Here is a 23,640-nt window from a genome sequence, read left to right on the forward strand (position 1 = left end):
TATATCCTAGGCCAGCCTCCAAGTTGCTAGATAGAGTTTTGCTCTTTGGTCCTTCTTCCTCCTAAGCGAAGACTGTAGGCATGCGCCACCATGCGCGGTCTGTGCAGTACTCCCATCATGCTGGGTACTCAACTGAGCCAACACCCAACTTGGACACATGGAAATATAATTTAAAAACTATTATTGATAACCAGTCAAAATTTTGGGGCTGTAGAGATGGCTCAGCAATTGAGAGTAGCCCTCTTCTGAAGGACTCAACAGTTCAAAGTCAAGTGGTTCAAAACTAACTCTAGCTTCAAAGGACGCCCTGCAGACGGTCACACAGACATCATACAATTCTAATCTTAAAGGAAAATTTAAGACTCACATGCTGGAAACTGTAAGAACTGATGTATAGACAAGTATAGTGTGTGCATGCGCACACACACACACCAAACCCAAATAAAGGTTAAGTTCTTGGAATCGAATAATTAGCTCCATAAAATGCTGCTGTTCTCAAATCCATCTGTTTAACAACCAAAAGTTCAGGAAAATTTTTGGCCTTTTCTGAAATAGATAAGAAAATAAAGGACCTAGAGAACAGCTGTAACAACTTTGCAAAACAAGTAGAAAGTGGGAAAAGTCTGCCCAAAAGTAACACTCCATACCTGGCTCCCTCTGCCAGTACTGGAATTGGTCCAACAAGATAGGTCCTGCAAGGGACAAGATAGGACTGTGCTTTGATGGGGGAATGCCCTTCTGCATGTATGTTTCTCTTACTGGTTGATGAATAAACACTGATTGGCCAGTAGCCGGGCAGGAAGCACAGGCGGGGCTACCAGGAGAATTCTGGGGAGGAGGAGATGCCATGTAGCGTGGGGGAGATAGGATGCGCCGGTTGTTCTCTGGTAAGATCAGGCCGTGTAGAAATACAAAGATAGTTATGGGTTAAGAGAGAGCTATCCAGTAAGAAGCCTGAGCTATTGTCCAGTTTATAATTAACATAAGCCTCAGTGTGTTTATTTGGGGCTGAAGGGTGTCGGGACCAGGGGGGACAGAAACTTCCATCTACAATGCTTGATCCTCAGGGCTCACACAGTGGAAACAGAACTGTGTCCTCTGACCTCTACACTGTGCCATGGTGCATACCGTCTCTCTCTCTCTCTCTCTCTCTCTCTCTCTCACACACACACACACACACACACACACGTAAAAAGGCAACATGATACATTATCTGTCTTGGAGTATAGGCTGCTTTTACAAAGGACCCAGATTTGATTGCCAGCACCCACATGGTGTCTCACTCCAGTCCAGGGGTATAATGCCCTCTTCTGGCCTCTGCAGGTGCCAGATTCGAACATGCAGACCCATAGTTAAAGCCAAAAGTTTTTTCTTGTTTTAGACAGTCTCGCTGTCACCCTAAACGTCCTGTTACTATTTAGACAAGACTGACCTCAAATTCAGAGGTCTGCTTTCTCTCTGCCTCTGGAGTGCTGGAATTAAAGGTGTGAGCCACCATGATCAGCTTAAAATTCAAAAAACAAAACACAGGTTGGTGGGAGGCATGGAGGACAGGAGGGAGAGGGAACTGGGATAGGTATGTAAAAAGATTGTTTTAAGTAAATTTTATTTAAAAACAACAACAAAAAAAATCCACCCAGACGTAAGTCTATACTAAATCACAATTGGCTTTACTAACAACTACATTCCACAGTTTATACAACAGTTAATACAGGGTGGATCATAGATTTAAAGGTAAAGATAAAAAGTGAAAACTAGAAAAAAATTGTAGAAACTGCCAGATCTGGGGCTGCACAAAGTAGTTTTGGTTGTTACATCAAAATCAGTTCATAATGTAAGACAGTAATTGGATACCATCAAAATGAAAAACAAAAACCCTGCAAATCATAGCTGACAAAAGGCTTGTTCCTCATTATAAAAGCAAAAGTTTTCCAGGAAGAGGTGGCGGCACACGCCTTTAACACCAGCACTTGGGAGGCAGAGGCAGGCGGAGCTCTGTGAGTTCGAGACCAGCCTGGTCTACAGAGTGAGTTCCAGGGCAGCCAGGGCTACACAGAGAAGCCCTGTCTTGCTGCAGCAAGGAAACTTATTTTTACCTCAGCCCCCGAGACAACGCTTCAGCTACCAACAGGCCACTCTGGAAACTTGAACCCTGTAACTCTCTAGCAGTTGAGCTAACACCCCCTCCCCTTTTTACCCAGAGTTCAGATCTGTTCCATTTCGGTTGTCAATCCCTCGAGTGGACCAGCTTTTCCTGTCTACAGTTGTTTATCCTTTTTAAGGTCAGTAACCCCAGCCAAGTTAGTAAGCTACCCTGCTTGTACTTTGTTGTCTGCCAGCTTCGTTCTTGGAGAGAGCAAAACGAACCTGGGTGGAGACAGGAGACTAGCCTCCACTGACTATCGAAGTCAATTGCAAGGGTTACACTTGATTCGATTTATCTAACACTACCAAAATGATAGCATTGGAGAAACTGCAAACAAATTAGTACAACTGTGGGGTTAGGGATAGGAAACAGCAGCAAGAAGTCCTTTGTGGTGGCAGAGTGGTTCTGTATCTCATTGCGTGCATCTACATGCGACAAAGTCACAGAATCACACAAGCATGTGTCCTGTGCACAGGGGTTCGTCTCTGCGAGTTCAAGGCCAGGCTGGCCTACAGAGTGAATTCCAAGACTGCCAGGGCTACACAGAGAAACTCTGTCTTGAAACTTTAAAAAAAAAAAAAAAAACCTTTGAAAGTTTTACATGGTACTGTAAGACTTAGACTTAAACTAGCAAAGAAATGAAATGAAGCCCAAATAATTGGAATGCTGGGCGGAATTTGCTATCCACCGGCCCTGAGATAGCAGGATACCAAGAATTCACACTGCCCCTCCTTTCCGTGAGTCAGCAGGTGGTGAATAGGGTCCTTAAGAAGCAAAGAGATAGTTGCACCTTCAGTTTGCCCAGACAAGATTAATTAGGCACAACCTGAGGCCCTAAGGTCTGCTGACCTTAACAGCGAGACCATCCGGCCTCAAAAGGTCACGTACTCAATGGACGGAGGGTCCCACCCCCTCCCTAAGCTTGTGGGTTTTGCCTTTAAAAACACCTGTGCCTGGGGGATGCGGCTTCTCCCTAGCCTTCGTGCTGAGGGAGCCCGTTTGCGCAAACGTTTCCTGTTCATTAAAGCCTCTTTCGTGTTGCAGTAACTGGACTGGACACTGAGTTCTTGGGGGTACCTACCAAAACTGGGAGACTCCTCATTCTGAGGGTCTTACAGTACCAATGTATTTTCTGGGTGGTTTGGTTTTGGTTTTTAGTGCTCGGACTCAAACCTAAGGCTTCTTACATTTTGATGCTCTCCCAGCATCCCTAGCCTCTCAGCCTACCAGGTTCCATCAAAGAGGAACTTGGTACACGTTGGATGCTTTTGAAGTAGTTTGCAATCCCTATGACCCTAAAGCTATTTTGACGTAAGCTGAGGAAAGCTGCATTGTGGTCCACTCTTGCAGTCACCCATTGGAAAGGCAGCCAGGGAGGAACACAGTGGGTGTGTGGCCAGGCTGGGCAGCATAATGAGTTGGGTTTTAAAACCAACCTCTATTTTTGATGTATGAATCAACTTTTGACTTAAAAATCTGGGTATTTAGCAGGGTGGTAGTGGTGGCGGTGGCACACGCCTTTAGTCCCAGCCCTCGGGAGGCAGAGACAGGTGGATCTCTGTGAGTTGGAGACCAGCCTGGTCTACAGAGTGAGTTCCAGGACAGCCAGGGCTGTAACACAGAGAAACCCTGTCTCGAAAAACAAAAAACAAAAAACAAAAAAAAAAAAAAAAAAAAAAAACCCAAATCTTAGAGCAAGAGCAAAATTTTAGGGAATCCTCGTTGTAATAGTAGGAATCATGGGTTGTCAGTATTTGGAGAATGGCTGGTAGCAGTCACATGGGGACAAAATTGTTCAAGTGAATGGCATGTGCCTTAGCATTGTACTTCAGGGTCACCCATCAGTGACAGAACGGCTTCCTGGTAACAAATACAGGAAGAAACCAAGTTTCTTTGTTTCTTGAGTCTATGTAGCCCAAGGTGGGCTTAACTTAACCTCCCTGCCTCAGCCTTGAAAATGCTGGTACTGGAGAGATGGCCATGCCCAGGGTTCTACTTACAGGCTTTATGTTACAGGGAAAGAAAGCCTCGATTTTTTGGGGGGCGGGGTTTAAGGCAGTGTTTCTCTGCATAGCTCTGGCTGCCCTGGAACTCACTCTGTAGACCAGGTTGAACTCACAGAGATCTGCCTGCCTCTGCCTCACGGGCGCTGGCATTAAAGGCATGCACCACCACTGCCTGGCTGATTATATATACATTTGTTTTCATTTACTCCAAGGCAAGGCAGTTCCTGCTTCATTTACACTTGGGGAAACGAAGCTGCCTGAAGTGACAGAGTTGATAACTGACAGCTCAAACCTGACCCCATCAGTCCCCACTTCCTACACAAAGCTAGCTAGTCAGCTGTTCTCGCAGGGGTACAGTGTGTCTGTGCGAGGTCTATTTGAAATCCAGGGTTCTCCCTGGATTCTTTTCCACATTGCCTTCAGCCCTTCCCTTCACATGGGGAAGTTTCTAGACAGAAAGACCCAGAGCTGGTTGTATAATTTTTTTCGTTATAAAATGTTTAATGTTAACCTACAATACAATGTAAACCTTTATGAAAAAAAAATTTGAAATACACTAGATTTCTTCAGGAAATTAACTACTCAGGTGCAGTACAGGCTGGGGCACTGTATCTTTTGTGGATGGATTTTCTGTTGCTTCCTTTTTTTCAAGTCAAAACCTCCCCCCAGACAAACAGAAAACCAACCAGCTATAAAGTGGAGGTCCCTATTCAGCACCAGGTGACACCCTCTGATTTGTGTTCTGGGGCTGCTGCTCCTGTTTCTCAAACTCTTTTGCTGGCCTTGGCACCATTAGCAACTTTCCTAAGAGCTGGTCACTGGGAGATTTTCAGTTTTGAAAAAGACAGGGTTCCCCTGCCATCTCTTCTGTCTTCTCACGGTGGAAGCAAGGGGGGAGAAAACACCAACAAACCTATTTGCTGCAGACAACTCTGCCGAGGAAGACGGGACGGGACCCATGGAGGCTGTCAGACTTCACCTCGCTCAGGCATCGTTGCTTGGTCATTCAGCTGAGGTGCATCCGTGGGGAGCAAGGGCTTCTATCATCCATGACTTGCCCAGAAGCAATTTAAACATAAGCAAAGGCTCACAGGTCTCTTCACGCTCACAGGTCTTAGGGAGTCACAGACTGTAGTGGCATGAACGACATGTCACATTCCTATTTCACCTAGGAAGGGGGAAATGGCGTCCAGACAACAGAACTAGGGGCAGCAAGAAAATGGAAGTGATTCACAGCTCCCAGAGAGCCTGGGGTGGTGCACATCCACGATCCCACCACATGAGTGGGAAGCGGAAGGGTAAGAGTTCAAGGCCAGCCTTGGGTATGACAGTTTGATTGAGGCCAGCCTGGGCCACCAAAGCTCAGAGAAACTCAGGGGAAGGGGGGATGACAAGAGCCGGGCAGGTACTTCAGACGAAGCCTCCAGTACACGAACAGGTTGTCCTCAGAAGGCCCTTTTTATTACTCTGGCATCTAGTATCTTTTTGTAGTTATCAAAAGGCAGGAAGCATAAAATGTACACATTACAGAATGAGATTGAGGGGGAAAATCGGAACTTCCTCGAGCAGGTGTGAGCAAGAGCCTTCCACAGTATACCTGCCCGGGTGCCATGCAGACAGACGGGGCTACAAACTGGGAGGGGGGCTCCAAGTGGGAAAGCCCCCCACATAGCTGTCGCTGAGGCAAGACATCATCTGAGACCATCTAGTCCCATCACTAGTTTTGACATTAGATGTGGCTTCTGCCCGTCCTGGCAGACAGCCAGCATAGCTAGCATTGCCTAAGGTAGAATTTAGAGCCCTGTGCTAAGGCCACAGGACATTTCCAGGTTTTCCAAAGGACTCCATGAACCAGGCTCACACTTACCTCTAACAGAGCAATAGCACATTACTGTCAAAGGGGTTAGTGCCTTAGTCATGCGGGGCTCCTGGAGGTGACCAACACAAACTATGCTTCCTTTTGACTGAATGCTAATGGTTACAGCAACTTCAGAGGGCTGCAGTGTGTCAAGCCTGTACCAGTCTAGCTAGCCCTCACTTTGGAATACTTGTCAGTGCACACTGGTGTGTGTTAATGTACCCACTACCACAAACAACCACAGATGAGACATTTGAAAGAAAAAAAGGCCCTGTTGCTTCACCATGGTGAAAGAGGAAGGCTAAAAGCTGCCCCTGATAAGTGGCCTCCTCAGAAAGTGAAACGTGCCTTCCAACAACTTACACGGGCTGGGAATCCCATTTGCCCTCTCTCTGAGACAGGGTCTCACTATGTAGCTCTGGCTGGCCTGGAAACTCAGGAGGTCCGTCCGCCTGCCTCTGCCTCCCAGGACTGGGCTTGGAGGTGTACACACCTGCGAGGGCTCTATCCTTAAAGCGTCGTTCTCACACTTGCACTGAACAGGACGGGTCCCACTAGTCCTTTGGGAAGGCACTGAGCTTGGCAAGTTAGGAAAGCTGGGTAGAGCAGCGTGGGCAGAGGGCAGCCACACCCCTTCACCCCGGTGCAGACGCCAAGGAAAAGCTGCAGTTACGCGAGAAGGTGAGCACACACCCACACAGGTGTAAACTGTACACACTGACTGTGGGTCACAGACCCACATCCCTCTCACTGTTCCAAATGGGGTACACAAGTGGCAGAATTGTACCAAAACAAAAGGCCTCTCTGGGAATGAGAGGAGCAATGGCAGAGATAAGCGCACACTAGCCCAGGGCACCTTTATTACACTACCTAGGGCTAAGGAGCCCAGGGCATTGGCTCTTTATCAAATAAAGTTAAGGAAAAAAATACACCTAAGTCAGCCTTGTTCCTTTGGTCGTTATCATTACAAAACAAACAGAAACAAAGTTATTCGTAAACTGAGAGCAGTCTGTTCCATCCTGGCTTCCCCTCTTCCTCAGGAGATGCTGCTGTAGCTGGATGATGGAGGGTTTCATCTGTATTTTCTATAAAAGCAAGAATGAATGCGAGACAGAGGGAATGTCTCCTTTCCCACTAGGGACACATGGGTCGGAGGTGACGTCTCTTCCCGGAAGGTGTGTGTAGAGGCTGGGAAAGGCGAGTCTGCCGAGCACGCTTGTTCACTGCTGGCCTTGCACGCGCACAGTGTGGCTGTGACTCTTGCAGGCAGCGGTTTCTGATCCTTCCTTAGGATGCAGCAGGTTTTCTTAAAAAAAATATTGTATTATAATAATAATATGAATTTATCTCTTGTTCTCTTTTCGTTTTTCCATTTCTTTTAGGGACTGGGGTGGGAGGGAAGAGGCAGAAAAGTGTCACTCGTCTGTCAGGTCCTGAACAAAGAGAACCTCTGTGTGGCTGAGTCCCGCCTCCTGCAGTGTTGGGGGAGTGGGCCACTCCTCTGAAGGGACACAGGGCAGGACCCGTCTTGGAAAATTGGCTTCAATCTGAAACTTCTCAGGGCTTTCCTTCAAGGAGAATAAGAAGTCATGGATGACCTGCAGATGCCACACAGAAAACAATGCAGTGAGGAGACAAACGGAAGCGGATGTCCCCACCCTTCCCCAGGGTGACCCAGGTGTACAGCAGTCCTATGATGCAATCCTACTGCAAGGGTGTTTAGCTCCCTAGAAAGTACTGTGCTTTCTCTTTCTAAGAATTCACAAAGATCCAGGCAGTACTGATGCACGCCTTTAATTCCAGTGCTCAGGAGGCAGAGGCAGGTGGATCTCTGTGAGTTTAAGGCCAGCCTGGTCTACAGAGTGAGTTCCAGGACAGTCAGGACTACAAAGAGAGAAACCCTGTCTCAAAATTCACCCAATAATTTTAATCTATAGATGGCTGTATCCATAAAACATAATGGGAAACTGTCTTATATTTCTATTTGGGCCCCACTCAAACTGGCTTTCTTTTTCTTTATAAACTGATAGTAGTATAGAATTGTATCACATATTTTAGTCTTGTCCTTTTGAGTCTCCCTTAGCCTGGAAGCCACCCTCAGTCACTCTGTGGGGTTCAGTTAGGCCATGCGTCTCTGGCAGAGATCTCATGAAGGTAAAAGGGGCACCCATTCAGTGTACCCCATTATTGTAGGTATTCTCTAACTGGTGGTGTTTCTTAGGGAAGTACTCTGAGACTATGAAGACATGTGCTTTCTCAGTCTTTTAAATTTGTTTATATTAATACAGATCTCTCACTTCCTATTTTAGCCAAAAGACAATATGCTATGTCAACAGTTAATGTTCAAAATACCCTAGACAGAGTCAAGTTTGAATGACTGGCTTCTGTGTCTTGTTCACATGTCTGCACCCATCTCTGAACAATGCTGTGCTTTCTGCACAGTTGTTCTGGTTTTCTAGGCTAATGTTTTCTTTCTTCTGATCCAGCCCCAGAAGCAGCCATTTCCAAGACAGTATATTTAAGAAAATAAAATTTTCCTGTGGATTTCTCTGTGTAGCTCTGGCTGTCCTGGAACATACTCTATAGACCAGGCTGGTCTTGAACTCAGAGATCTGCCTGCTCTGTCTCCTGAATGCTGGGATCAAAGGTGTGAGCCCCCACCCCCAGCTTATTTTAAATTGTTATTGCTTATACTTATTATTTTGTTTATATTTGATTGTTGGGGGGGGTGATGTGGCATACACTTGCTGTAATACTTATGCGGACATCGGAGAACTCTCAGGAGTTTATTCTACCTTTCTATCGTGTGGGTTCCTGGGACTGAACTAAGGTCATTAGGCTTAGTGTCAAGAACCTTCAGGGACTAAGCTACCACACTGGACCTTTTTATTTTTGAGTTCTGTGTAGCCCAGGCTAGACGTTATCAACACCTCAAGAGGGTGCTGAGAACCAAACTCAGGTCCTCTGGATGAGTGGCCAATGCTTATATATAATAACTTATAATAACCATGTAACCTAGGGATGATTTCCCCTGTGCTTTAATTAGCCCATTTTTCCTTAAGACAGGGTCTCCGATATCTGAGTTCAAGGCCGGCGTGGTCTACCGAGTGAGTTCCACGACAGCCAAGGCTACAAAGAGAGACCTTGTCTCAAAAAACAAAACAAACAAACAAACAAAAAAACCCAAAACAAACAAATATACATACACATTAAGTACATAAATCTTTTTTTTTCCCTTTGGTTTTTTAAGACAGGGTTTCTCCGCCCGCCTCTGTCTCCCAAGTGCTGGGATTAAAGGCATGTGCCACCAATGCCTGGCTTATGTACATAAATCTTATTAAAAACAAAAATCCGGGGCTGGAGAGATGGCTCAAAAGTTAAGAGCACTGACTACTCTTCCACCAGAGGTCCTGAGTTCAATTCCCAGCAACCACATGGTGGCTCACAACCACCTAATAATTCTGCAGGCAGAATGTTGTATACATAATAAATAACTCTTTAAAACAAAAAACACCAAAAATCCAGGCCTGGAGATGTAGCTCAACATTGGATTACTTTTCTAGCATCTGAGAGACCCTTAATTCTACCCCTTAGCACTGAAAAAATAAAACCCAAAAATTCAGAGGCATTTGCACTCAGTTCTCAATGCAAATGAGCACGTGGGCAGGGCTGTGCTTGGGCTCCTCTCCCACACCTCCAGCTCATTTCCACTCCCCACTAGTCCTTCGGGTCTTCTGTACTGACCATTCCATTTGTTTCTAGTTCAGAACATGGCGCGTTTTTAGTTTAAAGTCAAAGGGGTGGGGAGGAGCAGCAAAGAGCTCGGCAAGGAAAGGCCCTTTCTGCCAAAGCAGAAGGTCCACCCTGAGGACCCCTAAGAGAAAGGCGACTGGACTCCCGCTCACATACACACATCTGCAGTCTTAATCTGCACATGCCATCTGGCTTAGGTCCTTACTGTTAGAGACTGTGAAAAATGGAATCGTCTCTCTACTCTGGAATCATTGGGTAACTTGAAAATGATCTTGACGCTTTCAGGGTCATCTGGGGATGGTTCAGGAGGCAGGCCCTCCAATTTTCTTTCCTTTTCCTCCTGTAAATTCTAGAGAGACACAAAACAAAGAAAGGTTAGGATATATCTCAAATAGGGAAACAAGACACCGGGTGGAGGGGACGATGACCCTGAAGCCATCATTTGACCTCCACAGAAGCACTGTGACATGGTGTGCCTGCCCCCACATATCACATACACACGCAACAGACATAATCTCATTGACTGTTGCACTGAGTAGGGTCTCATGTAGCCCTGGCTGGCCTAGGACGGGATATTTGATCAGGCTGGCCTCCAACTGACAGAACTCCATCTGCCTCTGCTTTATAAGTGACAGAACTGAAGGCGTGTGCCACCACACCTGGCTGGGTAGAGTGATAAAAACAACCAACCCCTAAAGCGCACTTGGCAGGAATGGAGGGCCAACTCTGCTGAATCACCTGAGTGTTTGCAGGGAAAGGATCGGGGCTGTCAGCAAGCAAACAACACTGCATGCTAATACCAACACCAAGAACAAGTGAGGTGAAGACAAGTTACCCACACTCCCAACACAACTGTCTTCACACACGCTCGGCCAGACACGCTCACCTGCCGCCTCCTCTCCTCTGCCAGCTTCCGCTGCTGCACCTCCTCCTCCTTTCGGCGTTTCCTCTCACGCTCCTCTTTCTTCTTCCTCTCTTTCTCCTGGTCTGCCCTGAGAGAGGCCAGGTAGGCTTCGTCCTGTTGCTGTCTCAGCACTTGGGTCTGGTTCCTTTCCTCCCTGAAGACAGATCAAACACACCAAACAAAACCCTAATACACAAAGGTGTCTCTTCCTCCTCCCTCTCACTTTTATCAACCTAGCAAGGCACCCAGGGCCGTCCAAGCGCTGGGCAAGGACATTTCTTGACGGTGTTTCCCCCATTCCCCTTGACTTGAAGTTTGTCCCCTAGCTTGAGGTCCTCCTGCTATTGCCTTTCAAGTACTGAGATCAGAGGCATACCTACCATGCCCAGCTCAGACAGTGTCTTAGCTGCTGCTATTTGTCAACCTGACTCAAGCTAGAGTTATCTGAGAATGGAAAAACACAACTGAAAGAATGTCTGGCTTATAGGCAAGCCTGTGGGGCTTTTCCTTATCTCCTTCCTTCCTTCCTTCGTTTTTCAAGGTAGGGTTTCTCTGTGTAGCTTCAGAGCCTGTCCTGAACTCAGTCTATAGACCACGCTGGCCTAGAACTCACAGAGATCTGCCTGCTTCTGCCTCCGAAGTGCTGGGATTAAAGGCGTGCGCCATGAACACCCAGCATTTGGGGGGGGTGCATTTCATAATTAGTGATTGAGATAGAGGGCCCAGTTCATTATGGTCGGGGTTAGCCCTGGGTTAGCAGTTCTGGGTTCTGTAAGAAAGCATGCTGAGCAAGCAGGAGGGCAGCACTCATCCATGGCCTCTGCATTAGCTCCTGCCTCCAGGTTCATGTCCTGTTTGAGTTCCTACTCTGACTTCATCGGATGATGAACTGTGATGTAGAACTATCAGCAAAATGAACCCTTTACTCCCCAACTTGCTGTTAGTCATGGTGTTTCATCACAGCAATAGAAACCCTGGCTAAGACACAGGGCCTTATATACCTCAGGGTGGTCTCAAAACCCACTATGTATTCAAGGATGACCTTGAACTTTTGATCCCTTTCCCCAGTGTTAGATTCCAAGCAAGCTCAAACTTGGGGTTGGCATGCCAGGGAAACACTCTGCCAACTCAGCTCATTCCCAGTCTATGTTCTCTTACACTGAAGAGGCATGCTAAAAAAAAAAAAAAAAAATGTTGATCCAGGGAGCTAGAGAAATGGCTCAGAGGTTAAGAGCACTGGCTGCTCTTCCAGAGGTCCTGAGTTCAATTCCCAGCAACCACATGGTAGCTCACAACCATCTGTAATGGGATCTGGCGCCCTCTGCTGGCCTGTAGGCAGACATGCAGACAGAACACTGTATACATAATAAATAAATAAATTTTAGAATTAAAAAAAATAAAAGTTGATCCACAAAGGCATTTCAAAAGCAGCACAGAGCAGGATCTGAAATGAGCTCATTTTTCTCGCTGACAGCTTTATGGGGGATTAGGTCGGGATCCCGGTGTCAAAGACTTTGTAGCAAGTGCTTTTACCTGTGAGCTACCTCACTGGCTCTCTACTGCCTGTTTGACAATTTCATGGATTTATATAATGAACTTTATTAATTTTCAACTCCCATTCCCCTCCCTCCATTTCTACTGGAACCTTCTCCACAAGTCCTCTGACTCTGTCTTTCATGTGCGGCCACTGAGTTCTGTTTCTCGCCAGAGGGCAGCTGGGATGTTATTTACCAAGCATGGGCAAGCACTAACTGCCATCAGCCCTGGGTGTGTGTGTGTGTGTGTGTGTGACATGCGGGTCTGTGTGTATGTATGTGTGTGTGTGACATGCGGGTCTGTGTGTGTGTGTGTGTGTGTGTGTGTGTGTGTGTGTGACATGCGGGTCTGTGTGTATGTATGTGTGTGTGTGACATGCGGGTCTATGTGTGTGTGTGTGTGTGTGTGTGTGTGTGTGACATGCGGGTCTGTGTGTATGTATGTGTGTGTGTGACATGCGGGTCTATGTGTGTGTGTGTGTGTGTGTGTGTGTGTGTGACATGCGGGTCTGTGTGTATGTATGTGTGTGTGTGACATGCGGGTCTATGTGTGTGTGTGTGTGTGTGTGTGTGTGTGTGTGTGTGTGTGACATGCGGGTCAGCCTGATCTCGCGCAGCTGCTGCTGACGGTGGCCCAGCAGCAGTGGCCGTGCTGTGTCCAGGTGATGTCCCTCCATCCTCTGGCGTTTACTTCCTTCTGCTCCTACTTCTCTGATATCCGAGCCTTGAAGGGCACCAGTGCAAAGGTCACACTCAGAGCCAATCACTTCACCATCACCGGTTCTGCACACTGTGGCCAGTAACAGGCTTCTGCATGTCTTCCCCACTATATACTTGTATATGGTAGTGGGGACAGAACACACGCCACAGCATGATTCGGGAGTCAGAGCTTTCTTGTCACCATGTGGGTCCTGAGGATTCAGGCTTAAAAACAAGGACCACCTTGCTGGCCCTCAATCCTTTTTTTTTTTTTTTTTAAATTAGTTAATTATTTATTTTATTTTACATGTCGATCCCAGTTCCCTCTCCCTCCCTCCCCCTCAATCTTTTTAAAAAAGATTTATTCTCATTTTTAAAATTATGTGTATTGACCTGGGTGATGGTGGCACAAGCCTTTAATTTCAATACTTGGGAGGCAGAGGCAGGTGGATCTCTCTGAGTTCCAGGCCAGCCTGGTCTACAGAGCCAGTTCTAGGACAGGATAGCCAGGACTCCACAAAGAAACTCTGTCTCCAAAAAAAAAAAAAAAAAAAAAAAAAAAAAGGTGAGAGAGAATGTATACACTGGGTCTCCTTCAAGGAGTTGAATTTCTAGAGCTGCCCAACTTCAGTGCTAGAATTGGACTGAGGTCCTCTGAGCCATCTCTCCGACAGGGTTTGTTGTGCAGTCCTGGCACTTGCTCTGTAGACCAGGCTGACTCCCAACTCTACCTGACTTCTCAAGACAAGGTCTCTCAAAGGGACCTGAAGCTTGCTCGATGGTTAGACCGTAAACCTCAAGGGCCCCACTTCTGCTCCACTCCCTCCTTTATGCATCTGGACTGCAGCTGTACCTAGCTTTTCCTGTGAGTGCTGGCACTCTGAACTTACATCCTAGCACTTGGAAAGAAAGCACTGTAGACAGACATTTCCTCAGTGCCTTCTGATGGCTGTTTACGCTTTCAGCATGCTCATACAATGATGTCTGCACTGGGTCCTGGAAGGACACAATTTTAAAAACTCCCTGAGTACTGAAGCAAGTGAAGCGACTGCTTCCCGATTTGCTGAACTGCTTGAGTAAGTTAATCAAAGCGCAAGCTCTGAGCCCTGACAGACGATTCTCAAAATACATTCAAAACAATGCAGGGTTACAACTGGCATTGATCTAATGGGAAGAAGGCAAAAGGTGACAGCCATGGGAATTCAGCTCTCAACTACAGGGTCAGAAGTCAAATGATTAAGCAGACACCTAGCTCGTCCACTGCTGTAGAACTAATGGCTTGTTTGGAGTGTGGGTGAAACCAGTTACACATCTGGTAACAGAAGTGATGTTTGTTTTCTATTACTATCTTCAAAGTAAGCAGACAGAGGCATACACAAGTGTCTACGAAACTAAAACTACCCTAGATTTATGACTGCTTTCAAGTTTCTTAGACTTTCCCATTTCAAATTTTCTATAATTACTGTACATAATTCATATAATGGGGAAGTTATAATCAGTCTGTCCCTTTCACATTAAGTTCTTTCTTATGTTCAGACTCTAAGCTAATTTTCAACATAAAGTGCCTAAGAGAAGGGGAAAAAGTTTGTGAAGCCCAGGCCAGCCTTTCCAACACATCTCTTTTTAGAAAGGAGCTACTGGTACCTTTCTAAGCGCTCTGACACCAGGTAAGTCTGGTTTGCATCCATAATGAATGTCAGCTGGTTGATGAGGTCATCAGGTTGGATGAGGCCCTCTAGCCGCCCCACCACAGTCATGCGGCGATCCTTCAACATAATCATAGCCAGGAACGGATAGGTATTCTCTCGTAAAGCCTGCGAGACTGACAGACCCAAGAGACCCAGGTAAGACTTGAGAATGAAACATCAACCCCCAGCCTTGGCATACTGACCAACAGAATGCTTTAATCGTGGCTGGGAAAAAAAAAAAAAAACGAAGATGCCATTTCTTCTCTGTCTGTATTTTTTTCTACTGGTTTCTTTCTTTCTTTTTTTTTCTTTTTTTAAGGATAATTGCTGAAAATACCTCAAAGATTTATTTCTTTTTTAGATTTATTTCTTTTTTAAGGTGTATCTGTTTTGTCTCCGTGTATATGTGTGTCACATGTAGGAGTGATGCCTGCAAAGACTGGAAGAGGACATCAGACCTCCTGGAACTGGAGTTACAGACGGTTGTGAGCTGCCATGTGTGCTGGGAATAAAACTCAGGTCCTCTGGAAGAGCAGCCAGTGCTCTTAACCGCTGAGCCATGTCTCCAGCTCTCTACTGCCCACCCCACCCCCACACACAAACACAGGTGTGTGCAGAGATCAGAGGACAGCTTTCTGGAGCTGGTTCTCTCCTTCCACCATGTAGGATAAACAAACTCATATTGTCAAACCTGGTGGCAAGAGCCTTTCCCAACTGAGTCACAGCTCTTCTGCCCCTACCTTGTTTCTTCTTCATCTGATCTGTCACATGCTTGTATTCAGAACTGAGGTGAGTGATTAGAATAGGACAAGCCTATCTGATGAGTCATTGTCATCATGCTGGGAAAGGTTGTAAAGAATGGGCCTTAAAGTCTATCAATCTCCATCACGCTTCAATTGCTAATTGTATGCTCTTGGATCTGTCTTAATGTTAGTTTCTGAGGCTGCTTCGTAAAACCAAAGAAAACAATACAACCTTTATCTCTCAAGACTACTGACAAAATTAAATGATATAAATAAAAACTACAACTAGCATTATGTCAACCACAGAACAACCACCCAAGAAATGGCAGGGTGTATTTTCCAGACTCCCCCAAGGCTATTCTGGTACTCATGATGAGGCAGGAAAAACACCACTCACCCCTGTACCCCTCAGGTTTGTTTGTTGAACAAGCCCAAAAGAGCATCCTGCTGTTTATCAGTGAGGTGACCTCAGGTGCACACAGAGTGTTGCTATGGGACAGAATGAAAACACCATGAGAACAATATACCAAACGTAAACTGTCCAAAAAAAAAAAAAAAAAGTCAGAAAAGACAGAAAGTGCTCCATGTACTCACCGACAGAACTCATCGGAGTCCTGGTGGTCATCTCCATGAAGATAAACCAGAAGAAATCGCAGTTCCCGCTTGGCGTCGTTAAGTGCCTGGGAGAGATAGAAGATCAGCACTCACTATTAAGATCTTGGACTTCTATTGAGGCCAAGGGTCCAAATGCATATGACTATATATTAATCAACAATAGCAACCAGAAAGTGGGGAGCAAGGGGGGAAAGGAAAGCAAGAAATTAAGTACTTCTCGGGCGTCTACCTTTACGCCCACCCCAGCATTTTTCTCCCTCTAAAGAGTCCAAGCCAACAAGCTCTCATGAGAAAGGTTTTAGTGTTGTTAGACTTTACACTGCACCAGGCACGTGAGAGTAGACAGGCTAACACAAACAAGTCAGAGAAAGTCAGCTGTTTTCATGTGTTTAAAGATAAAAACAGGAGACTGGGACTATGTAAAAGCTACTTTGCAGCCATAAAGTTCTTGTTAGTTTAAAAAAAAAAAAAATAGCTGCAAACAATCAGTTGGATCCAGCAGGAAGGCAGGCAAGAATGAAGGACCAGGGCACCCAAAGGCAATCATTGTAAAGAGCACAGCGTTTAGAGGACCTTCTAAGACAAAGCAAGTGTCCAGGAACCTTGTGTCACACATGGTCTACTCCCGAGTAAGCTCCACTCTAACCCCATGCTCTCAATGGCTAGTGGCGGTCTAGTCTCAAGGCCATACAAAGAAGTGCTTCTCTCCCTCGCCGTTATCTGCAGCCCTCACAGCGCTCTAAACAAACTCCGCATAGCAGGTGTGTGTAACTTCACTGCGTGGGACAGCAGCAATCACCAAGAAGACCAACAGTGAGAAAGAGAAGATGTAGGGAACAAAGCAGAAGGTGAACCCCTGCCTTCTCCCGCTACGAGTCAGAAATCCCGGACACTCCTGAACAGAATCGCCTTTTAACTATGTCCATGGTGTTGATTCTTATTTTTCTCTGACAAACTGTATATGCCTATCACCCAGGTTCCCTTCCCGAAAGGGCTGTGGCTTAGTTTGAGTGGAATGAGCCACCTCGAGCCTATGGTCTAAATTCTACTCAATTCTATAAAGGATCAAAACACATTCTGGTTTTGCCTTCAGGTGTGTACAGTCTGATAACAGCGAAGATGTGAACACAAATCACTATAAGGAGTAGTGTACATACTGTAATTTAAAATAGAGGGTTGGAAAGCAAAAGGCCAGTGCTTCAGAAGTGCAGGGAAGACGGAACAAACGGGGTGCTAAGCGGAGGATGGCGTGAGCTGCTCTGAAGGACAGGCAAGATGCCATTAGTCACAGTGTTAGAAGGACATTCCAGGTGAAAGGAGCAGCCATTAGCAAGACACTGAGGTAGGGAAGTGTTCAGGGAAGGGTGTGGTTGGAACCTAGGGTGTGAGGAAACAAGTTATGCAAAAAGACATCAAAGGAAGATTGGGATTAGAGCAAAGAGGGCCTACACCAAAGGGTTGGTCCTGACTTTAAAAGAATGTCTCCTGTAACCAGCAAAGAGCATCCAAGTCGCCTTCTGAGTGTAAGAGCAGCATGACCAGAGCTAAACTACACTGTCCTTTGAGGACAGAATCGTATTGTTAAGTTGGCATCTATTTGGTTTGTGGCACTGACCTGGCTGTACGTTCCCTGGTAGAAGACAGGGTGTGCCCTCCCATATTTCTCTTCAAAAGAGTGCATAAATGAAACAATGTCCCCAACAGGGTCAGTGACCCGGCTGCGTGGGTCAGGCCGTATAAAACGAAGAGCAAACCTGGGGAGGAAGGAATAAATATCACATGAATTGGCTTCCTGTAGTGCATATGGAGTGGGCCAGTTTGTACAGACTTTTACAACTGAGCCAGAGGCATGGTAGCAAAGGGAAGTGAATGGTCAGTGAGTGGGCCACCAAACCTGAGGGTAGAGCCTGGCGCAAAAGCCACAAAGCTGCCAAATGTTCCACTATCTGCTCAAGAAGAATGCACACCATAGGACAACATTCGCATGCTGGCCTAACCCATCCCGAGTGCTTCCTGCAGAAAACAGCTAGAGGACTGGGTAATACGGAGGATCACAATCCTAGGCACCGTCTAACACAGCAGCCACTAACTGTTTATGGCTATTGTAAATTTAAATACCTTGTTAATACAGTTAACATTCAGTGCCTCAGTCACACCTGCCATGTTTCAAGTGCTCAACAGACATATGTGGTTAGTGGTTTCCATTCTGAACAACAGAGATGATGACTGTATCTTAATCAAAAGGAGAGCACTGGACAAACTGCCCTGGGCAGACACCGCTTTCGGGATCTTCCCACTTGCAGCTTCCTCTCCTTTACGTTCTTCTGGGATCTTGATGTTTTAACTCACACTCTCAAGTTACTCATCAATAGGAACTTCAAACCTGAACTTAGTCACAATTTACTTGTTCTTCACAGGGGCAGGTAAATTTGCTTGATGTGTTTACACTAATGGCATCCTTGGAAAGAGTCATAAAACTGTCCCTCTCAGATGTGGAGTACTGGTGGCTACTTTAGAGTCAAGGACACACTGCCCAATGGACCTATATAGCTACTCCTAAGAGCCGATCCTACCACACTGCACCTTACTCTTTCTTTATGCTTTGGGTTCCCATACAAAGGAGTGGGTTGGAGGATGAAGCCGTACATTTCACATTAAGTTGTGTGGATGACACCACTGCATTAAAATTAGTAAAACATGCCATGCATATTTTTCCAAGGAATGCAAATAATATTCATTTACTTGAATTTTTAGCATAGGAAAAGATGACTACACTCTGATGCTTTCTTTACCAATTCTTGAACCTATTCTTAATACTTTAACAAATTCTCCACATGTATGCAATGATACTCAATTTTTCCTGAGTCATCAGACCAAATTCATCAATAGAAACATTCCAAGAAAATTAAAGACAAAATGTAATTATGTCTATAGATAAGGAAGTAGTTAGGAATGCTTCAGAAGGCTGGTACTTTTGACTATTTTTCTGAAAAGATTATTAGGGTTATCTCTTTTTAAGTGTCCAAATTCTAGGAAGAGGTAAAGGCTTTAAGTCTGTTTATCACTATATTTACTTCCTCAGCCCATGTAATTTAAGAAAGATGTGTCAACTCAGTTTTCATTGTGATTTTGAAAGATTTTATGGTTCCACATGCCAATTCCTGAGTAAAACAGAGATGGGAAATCTACAAAGCAGGTAGCCACCAAGAGGTTTTTGATGGCCATGCAGTGGTGATGCACACCTTTAATCCCAGCACCAAGGAGGCAGAGGAAGGTGGATCTCTGAGTTCTAGGCCAGCCTGGTCTACAGATAAGAGTTCCAGGATAGCTAGGGCTACACAGAGGAAACAAACAAACAGACAGACAGACAGACAAACAGAACTTTGCTACAGCAAAGACGCCACTAAACAAGAGACCAAAGGGAAACTATTACCCAATCACTGAACTTCTGCAGTGGCTGGGTCCTTACTTCCAACCTCTGCTACTCAGAGCAGAGCAAAAGCTACCCTGAATTTGGAAGGGGGTACTTTGTACACATTGTATTTCCAGCTCCACCCACTGGCCTGGATGTCATGCTTATTCATTCATGCTCGCTCCACCCTTACTCAATTCAAAATCCCCTTGCCTCCTTCTCAATAGAAGTATAGGTGTGTGCTACCACAACTAGCCTCTGATGAGGATCTCTGTCTCGCACAAAGTCTGGGCATAGCTCCAGACCACAGTCTGTCAGAGGTCACACTCGTCATCTCCTGGCTCTACACACACAGTGAGTTCTTTGAGTGGAACACGAAGAAGGCTTGATGGTGAAGGTATGAAACAAGTAGGTGTACATACGAAAGGGTTCCAGTGTTGGCAACCTAAACATTACCAGGGCAGAGGGAAATGTACAAAACACTGCCTAGAAAGATGCCAACAATCCATGGCAAAGCGAGTACTCTCAGAGCAAGGGCATCTTCTGGGACCATCAACAGTGAGGTAGAGGAGTGGTTTAGGTAAAAGTCCCTGGAGTATGGAGTTAGGAGACAGATAATGGTGGTTAGAAAGGAAAGGGCATGGTGATTAACTAGGGAATGTAGCGGTGGCAAACATGGTGGGAGAGGGAAAGGTCAATAAACACAGGCAGAGTGGTTTGATTCTTACAAACAACAGCCAGGACTAAAGTCACTTAAAACACCTTCCGCTATGCATCAGTTTAAAACACTTTTTTTTTTTTTACTATAGAAAAAGAGAGTGCAGAAGAATATTCAGTCTGGTAACAAACTGGCTAATCAAAAATGACTGAGCGTCAAGCTCACTCCAGTCTAGTTTCAGCTTCAAAGCCTACCTACCCTGTTGCTAGTAGTGTATAAACACCAAGGTACATACCTAAATATATCAAGTATCGTGTAATAGGTAAACCGGAATGGAAGCATTATCAAGTAATAACCCCATCCAAGCAGCCCCTGAAATTCCAAAAACAAAGTTAGAGACCCCATTCTCTTGACTGTCCAATCTTCACAAAATGTCTAGTTCACATTCCCACGCCCCCACCCCACTACGGCAACCCCTCTCTATAACACAATACCCTCTTCCTGGCTTTTGGTATTATTTCATCTAAAACTATTATTATTCCCACAGAAACCTTGTCTTTAATCTCCATAACTCTCCAGCAACTACTCATATTCATGGTCAACTTCAAGTTTCTCCCCACATAACAAATATTCATTCTTACCATTTGATATTTAAACATCATAGAAGTATCAAGAGATAATTATTACTTTGGACACCTATATATAACAATAAGTCTACTATCATAAAGACAAATCCTTATAGGTACTTATCTTTTGTAGTAACACTACCTAGCCTTATCTTTGTTATATACAAACAGGGCTTACTGTCAGACAGCATCAACATGTTCTGTGTAACCGCTGGAGTGAGTTCTAAAGCTAAATGGGGATCAGGGTCTCAACCACAAATAAGGCCAGGTCAAGCTAAGGAAACACGGGTATACAGAGAACTAGTCCTTAAGTTATGTATGTATTGCTCTAGGAATTGGGAGGGCTTTTGCTGTTGTTGTCGTTTTGTTTTGAGACAGGATGTCTCTATGTAGCCCAGGCTGGCCTGTTTCGGGCAGCTGAATGCTAGCATTTCAAGCAGGTACCCTTAAACTCGAAAGATCTGTATTTGTCTACTTTAGTCTTTCTTCCCTCTACCAGGGCTTTGTTTTCTGTAGTTTCAGTTACCTCAGACAACTGAAATATTAAGCGGAAAATCAAAAACAAAACAAAACATTAATACGTTTTAAACTGCAAAACGAGTAGTGCGATGAATAGTGTGCCCTGCTGTTCAATCTCACTCAGGGAGATTCTCTTCATCCGCATCCCAGATGTCAGGGTATTGTTTGTATTCAAGTAAGCCTTGTTTTACTTAAAAAATGGGCCCTGCTAGGCAGGGTGGAGCATGCTTTAAAAGCCTGGAGAGGCAGAGGCAGGGATCTCTCTGAGTTTGAGGCAGCCTAGTGTACATAACAAGGTCAAAGTAGGTAGGGCCAAATAGTGAGACCCTTCTCAAAACAACAACAACAAAATGGCCCCAAAGCGATGACGTTGGAAGTGATAATGGTAAAGGGAAATCACGTAGTGATCCATTTAAGTGAAACGTTAAGTCTTAAGCCAATAAACCATGTGGTGAGGTTGCTAGAATCTACAACCAATCTTTTATTCACAATACTGTGGCAAAAATCTGTGTCAGCTTTGCTGCTGCACCTTAAACAGCAAAAGTGACAGCAAATGCTTGATGAAGATGGAAAAATCATTAAATAAAAAGGCTTCGTGGTCCTGTGAGTTTAGGGTAAGGTACCTACTGAAGACCTTTCAAGTGTAAACTCTCAGGAAAAAGGTAATTAAGCTCCGTTTATCTGCCCAGGCTGGCCTCAAAACTTGTCATTCCCTGCCTCAGCACTCTTTTGCTGTTTGGGTGCTTTTTTCATTTCATTTCATTTTATTTTATTTTATTTTATTGCCAATGAACCAATTTAATAAATACATAAGCCAATAAACCGAGCAGACAGTGATGTAACTGGAAATCATTCAGTTAACCTAAGTAGCTGAATCCGTAGCCTCAGAAAGGCAAATAAAACCTAAACTGAAAAACATGTATGCTGTGCATGTGCGTGTGTGTATCTATGAATGTGTGTCTGTTGATCGTGAAGCTAGAAAAGGGACACCTTTCTACAAGATCACCACTTACAGTAATGTAGTTGCTTGGCCCAAACAACTTTCAAGACACAATGGGACAGGGAGGCAGAGGAGGAGTATCTTGGTTTGTAGTGGCCATGTTCCCAATGTTAGAAAATGTTGGGTGCCTTTTTTAACTTTATGTGTATGGGCGTCTCCCCGACATGATGCCTGTGTACTATGTGTGTGCCTGGGGCCTGGGGGGACTAGAAGAGAGCACAGGATCACCTGAGACTGGAGTTACAGAGGGCTGTGAGCCACCATGTGGGTGATAGAATCCAACCTGGGTCCTCTGGAAGAGCAGCCACGTGCTCTTCACTGCTGAGCCACCTCTGTAGCCCAGTCTTTTTTCTCCCTGAGACAACGTCTCATAAATAGAGCTAAGCAGGCCCCGAACTAGAGATGCCCCCACCTCAGCCTCCCAAGGGCTAGCATTACAGGCATGTACCATCATCCAAAGTCACTTCTGAAACATTGGGTACTCCATACGCGCATACAAAAAAAGTACGAATGATACTGGAGTAATTTTATTGCTCTAGGATTGAATGAAGTGCTTAATTTTTTTTTTTTTTTTTAATTCTACATGCATGTTCAAGGAGTGAATGTCATCACTCAAGGATAAAGAAAAAAGCTCCAGAAAGTTCTTTGGAGTTCATGATCAGTTATATATCTAATTTCCTTAAACAGACATGAGAAATCAAATTGTAAATAGGGAAGCTAAGACCAAGGACTAAATGGGCGACAATCTGGACTTCAGTGAGACCCTGCCTTAAAGGGAAAGGACGTAGGTCAAGAGGCAGAGGTGCCCACTGCAACCCTGACGACTGGAGTTCCATCCCTGTGACTCACATGGAAGGAGAGAACTGACTCTGCAAACTGTCCTCTGACCACACGCAAACACATACAAAAGAAATCAATGTGGAAAAGCCTGTATAAGAGGAAGGGAAGGGGAGCAGAGAAAGGGAGGGAGGGGAGGGGAGGGAAGGGGAGGAGGTGGGAATGGATAGAAGGGGAGGAGCACGTGAACAGTGATGAGCGCTTTCTTAACCTCCACACACGCTAGTCGCAGTCAACTAGTGCACGCTGAAACGCCTAAAATTTAAGTGGCCCCCTCTTTACTACCAGCCCTTCAGGACCAACTTCAAAACAGTGGCAGAGAATCCCCAGATTCTAAGAACTGCCTTAAAAATAGTTGAAGTCTCTTCGAGGAGCAGATGGGAGGTGGGGAGGAAGTACGGGGAGCTGGAGGGAAGGAGGGAGGGGGAACTGGGATTGGAATGTAAAAAATAAGAGAAAAAAAGAAAACAGCTGGTGTCAAGTAAGTTCCAGTGACAAAGATTCTAATCTCATGGTGGGAAGTTGCCTGGTGTAGTAGATTGTTCATGTAACAATTCCACAACAAAAAGGTTGAGGTAGGAAGGAAGTCCAAGGGTTGAGTGAGCCTAGCTACTTGATGAGTTCCAACTCAGCTTGGGCTA

At 45.3% G+C, this 23,640-nt stretch overlaps 1 protein-coding gene across 2 annotated transcripts in view; it reads right to left on the reverse strand.

The window, feature by feature from the left end:
* Positions 1-6,855: 6,855 nt before the first annotated feature.
* Faf2 (Fas associated factor family member 2) overlaps positions 6,856-23,640 on the reverse strand; it is a 37,226-nt gene continuing 20,441 nt past the window's right edge. For both annotated transcript variants that reach the window (XM_051194252.1, XM_051194251.1), the window contains exons 4-11: positions 20,313-20,389; positions 17,563-17,701; positions 15,927-16,012; positions 15,730-15,821; positions 14,546-14,723; positions 10,650-10,821; positions 9,969-10,112; positions 6,856-7,608 (exon numbers count right to left, since the gene is read on the reverse strand). In XM_051194252.1, coding sequence (XP_051050209.1) covers positions 7,426-7,608; positions 9,969-10,112; positions 10,650-10,821; positions 14,546-14,723; positions 15,730-15,821; positions 15,927-16,012; positions 17,563-17,701; positions 20,313-20,389 — 1,071 coding nt within the window. In that variant the 3' untranslated portion in view covers positions 6,856-7,425. The remainder of the gene's footprint in view (positions 7,609-9,968; positions 10,113-10,649; positions 10,822-14,545; positions 14,724-15,729; positions 15,822-15,926; positions 16,013-17,562; positions 17,702-20,312; positions 20,390-23,640) is intronic.

Source organism: Phodopus roborovskii, unplaced genomic scaffold (genome assembly GCF_943737965.1).
Source record: "Phodopus roborovskii unplaced genomic scaffold, PHOROB, whole genome shotgun sequence".
NCBI classification, from domain to species: domain Eukaryota; kingdom Metazoa; phylum Chordata; class Mammalia; order Rodentia; family Cricetidae; genus Phodopus; species Phodopus roborovskii.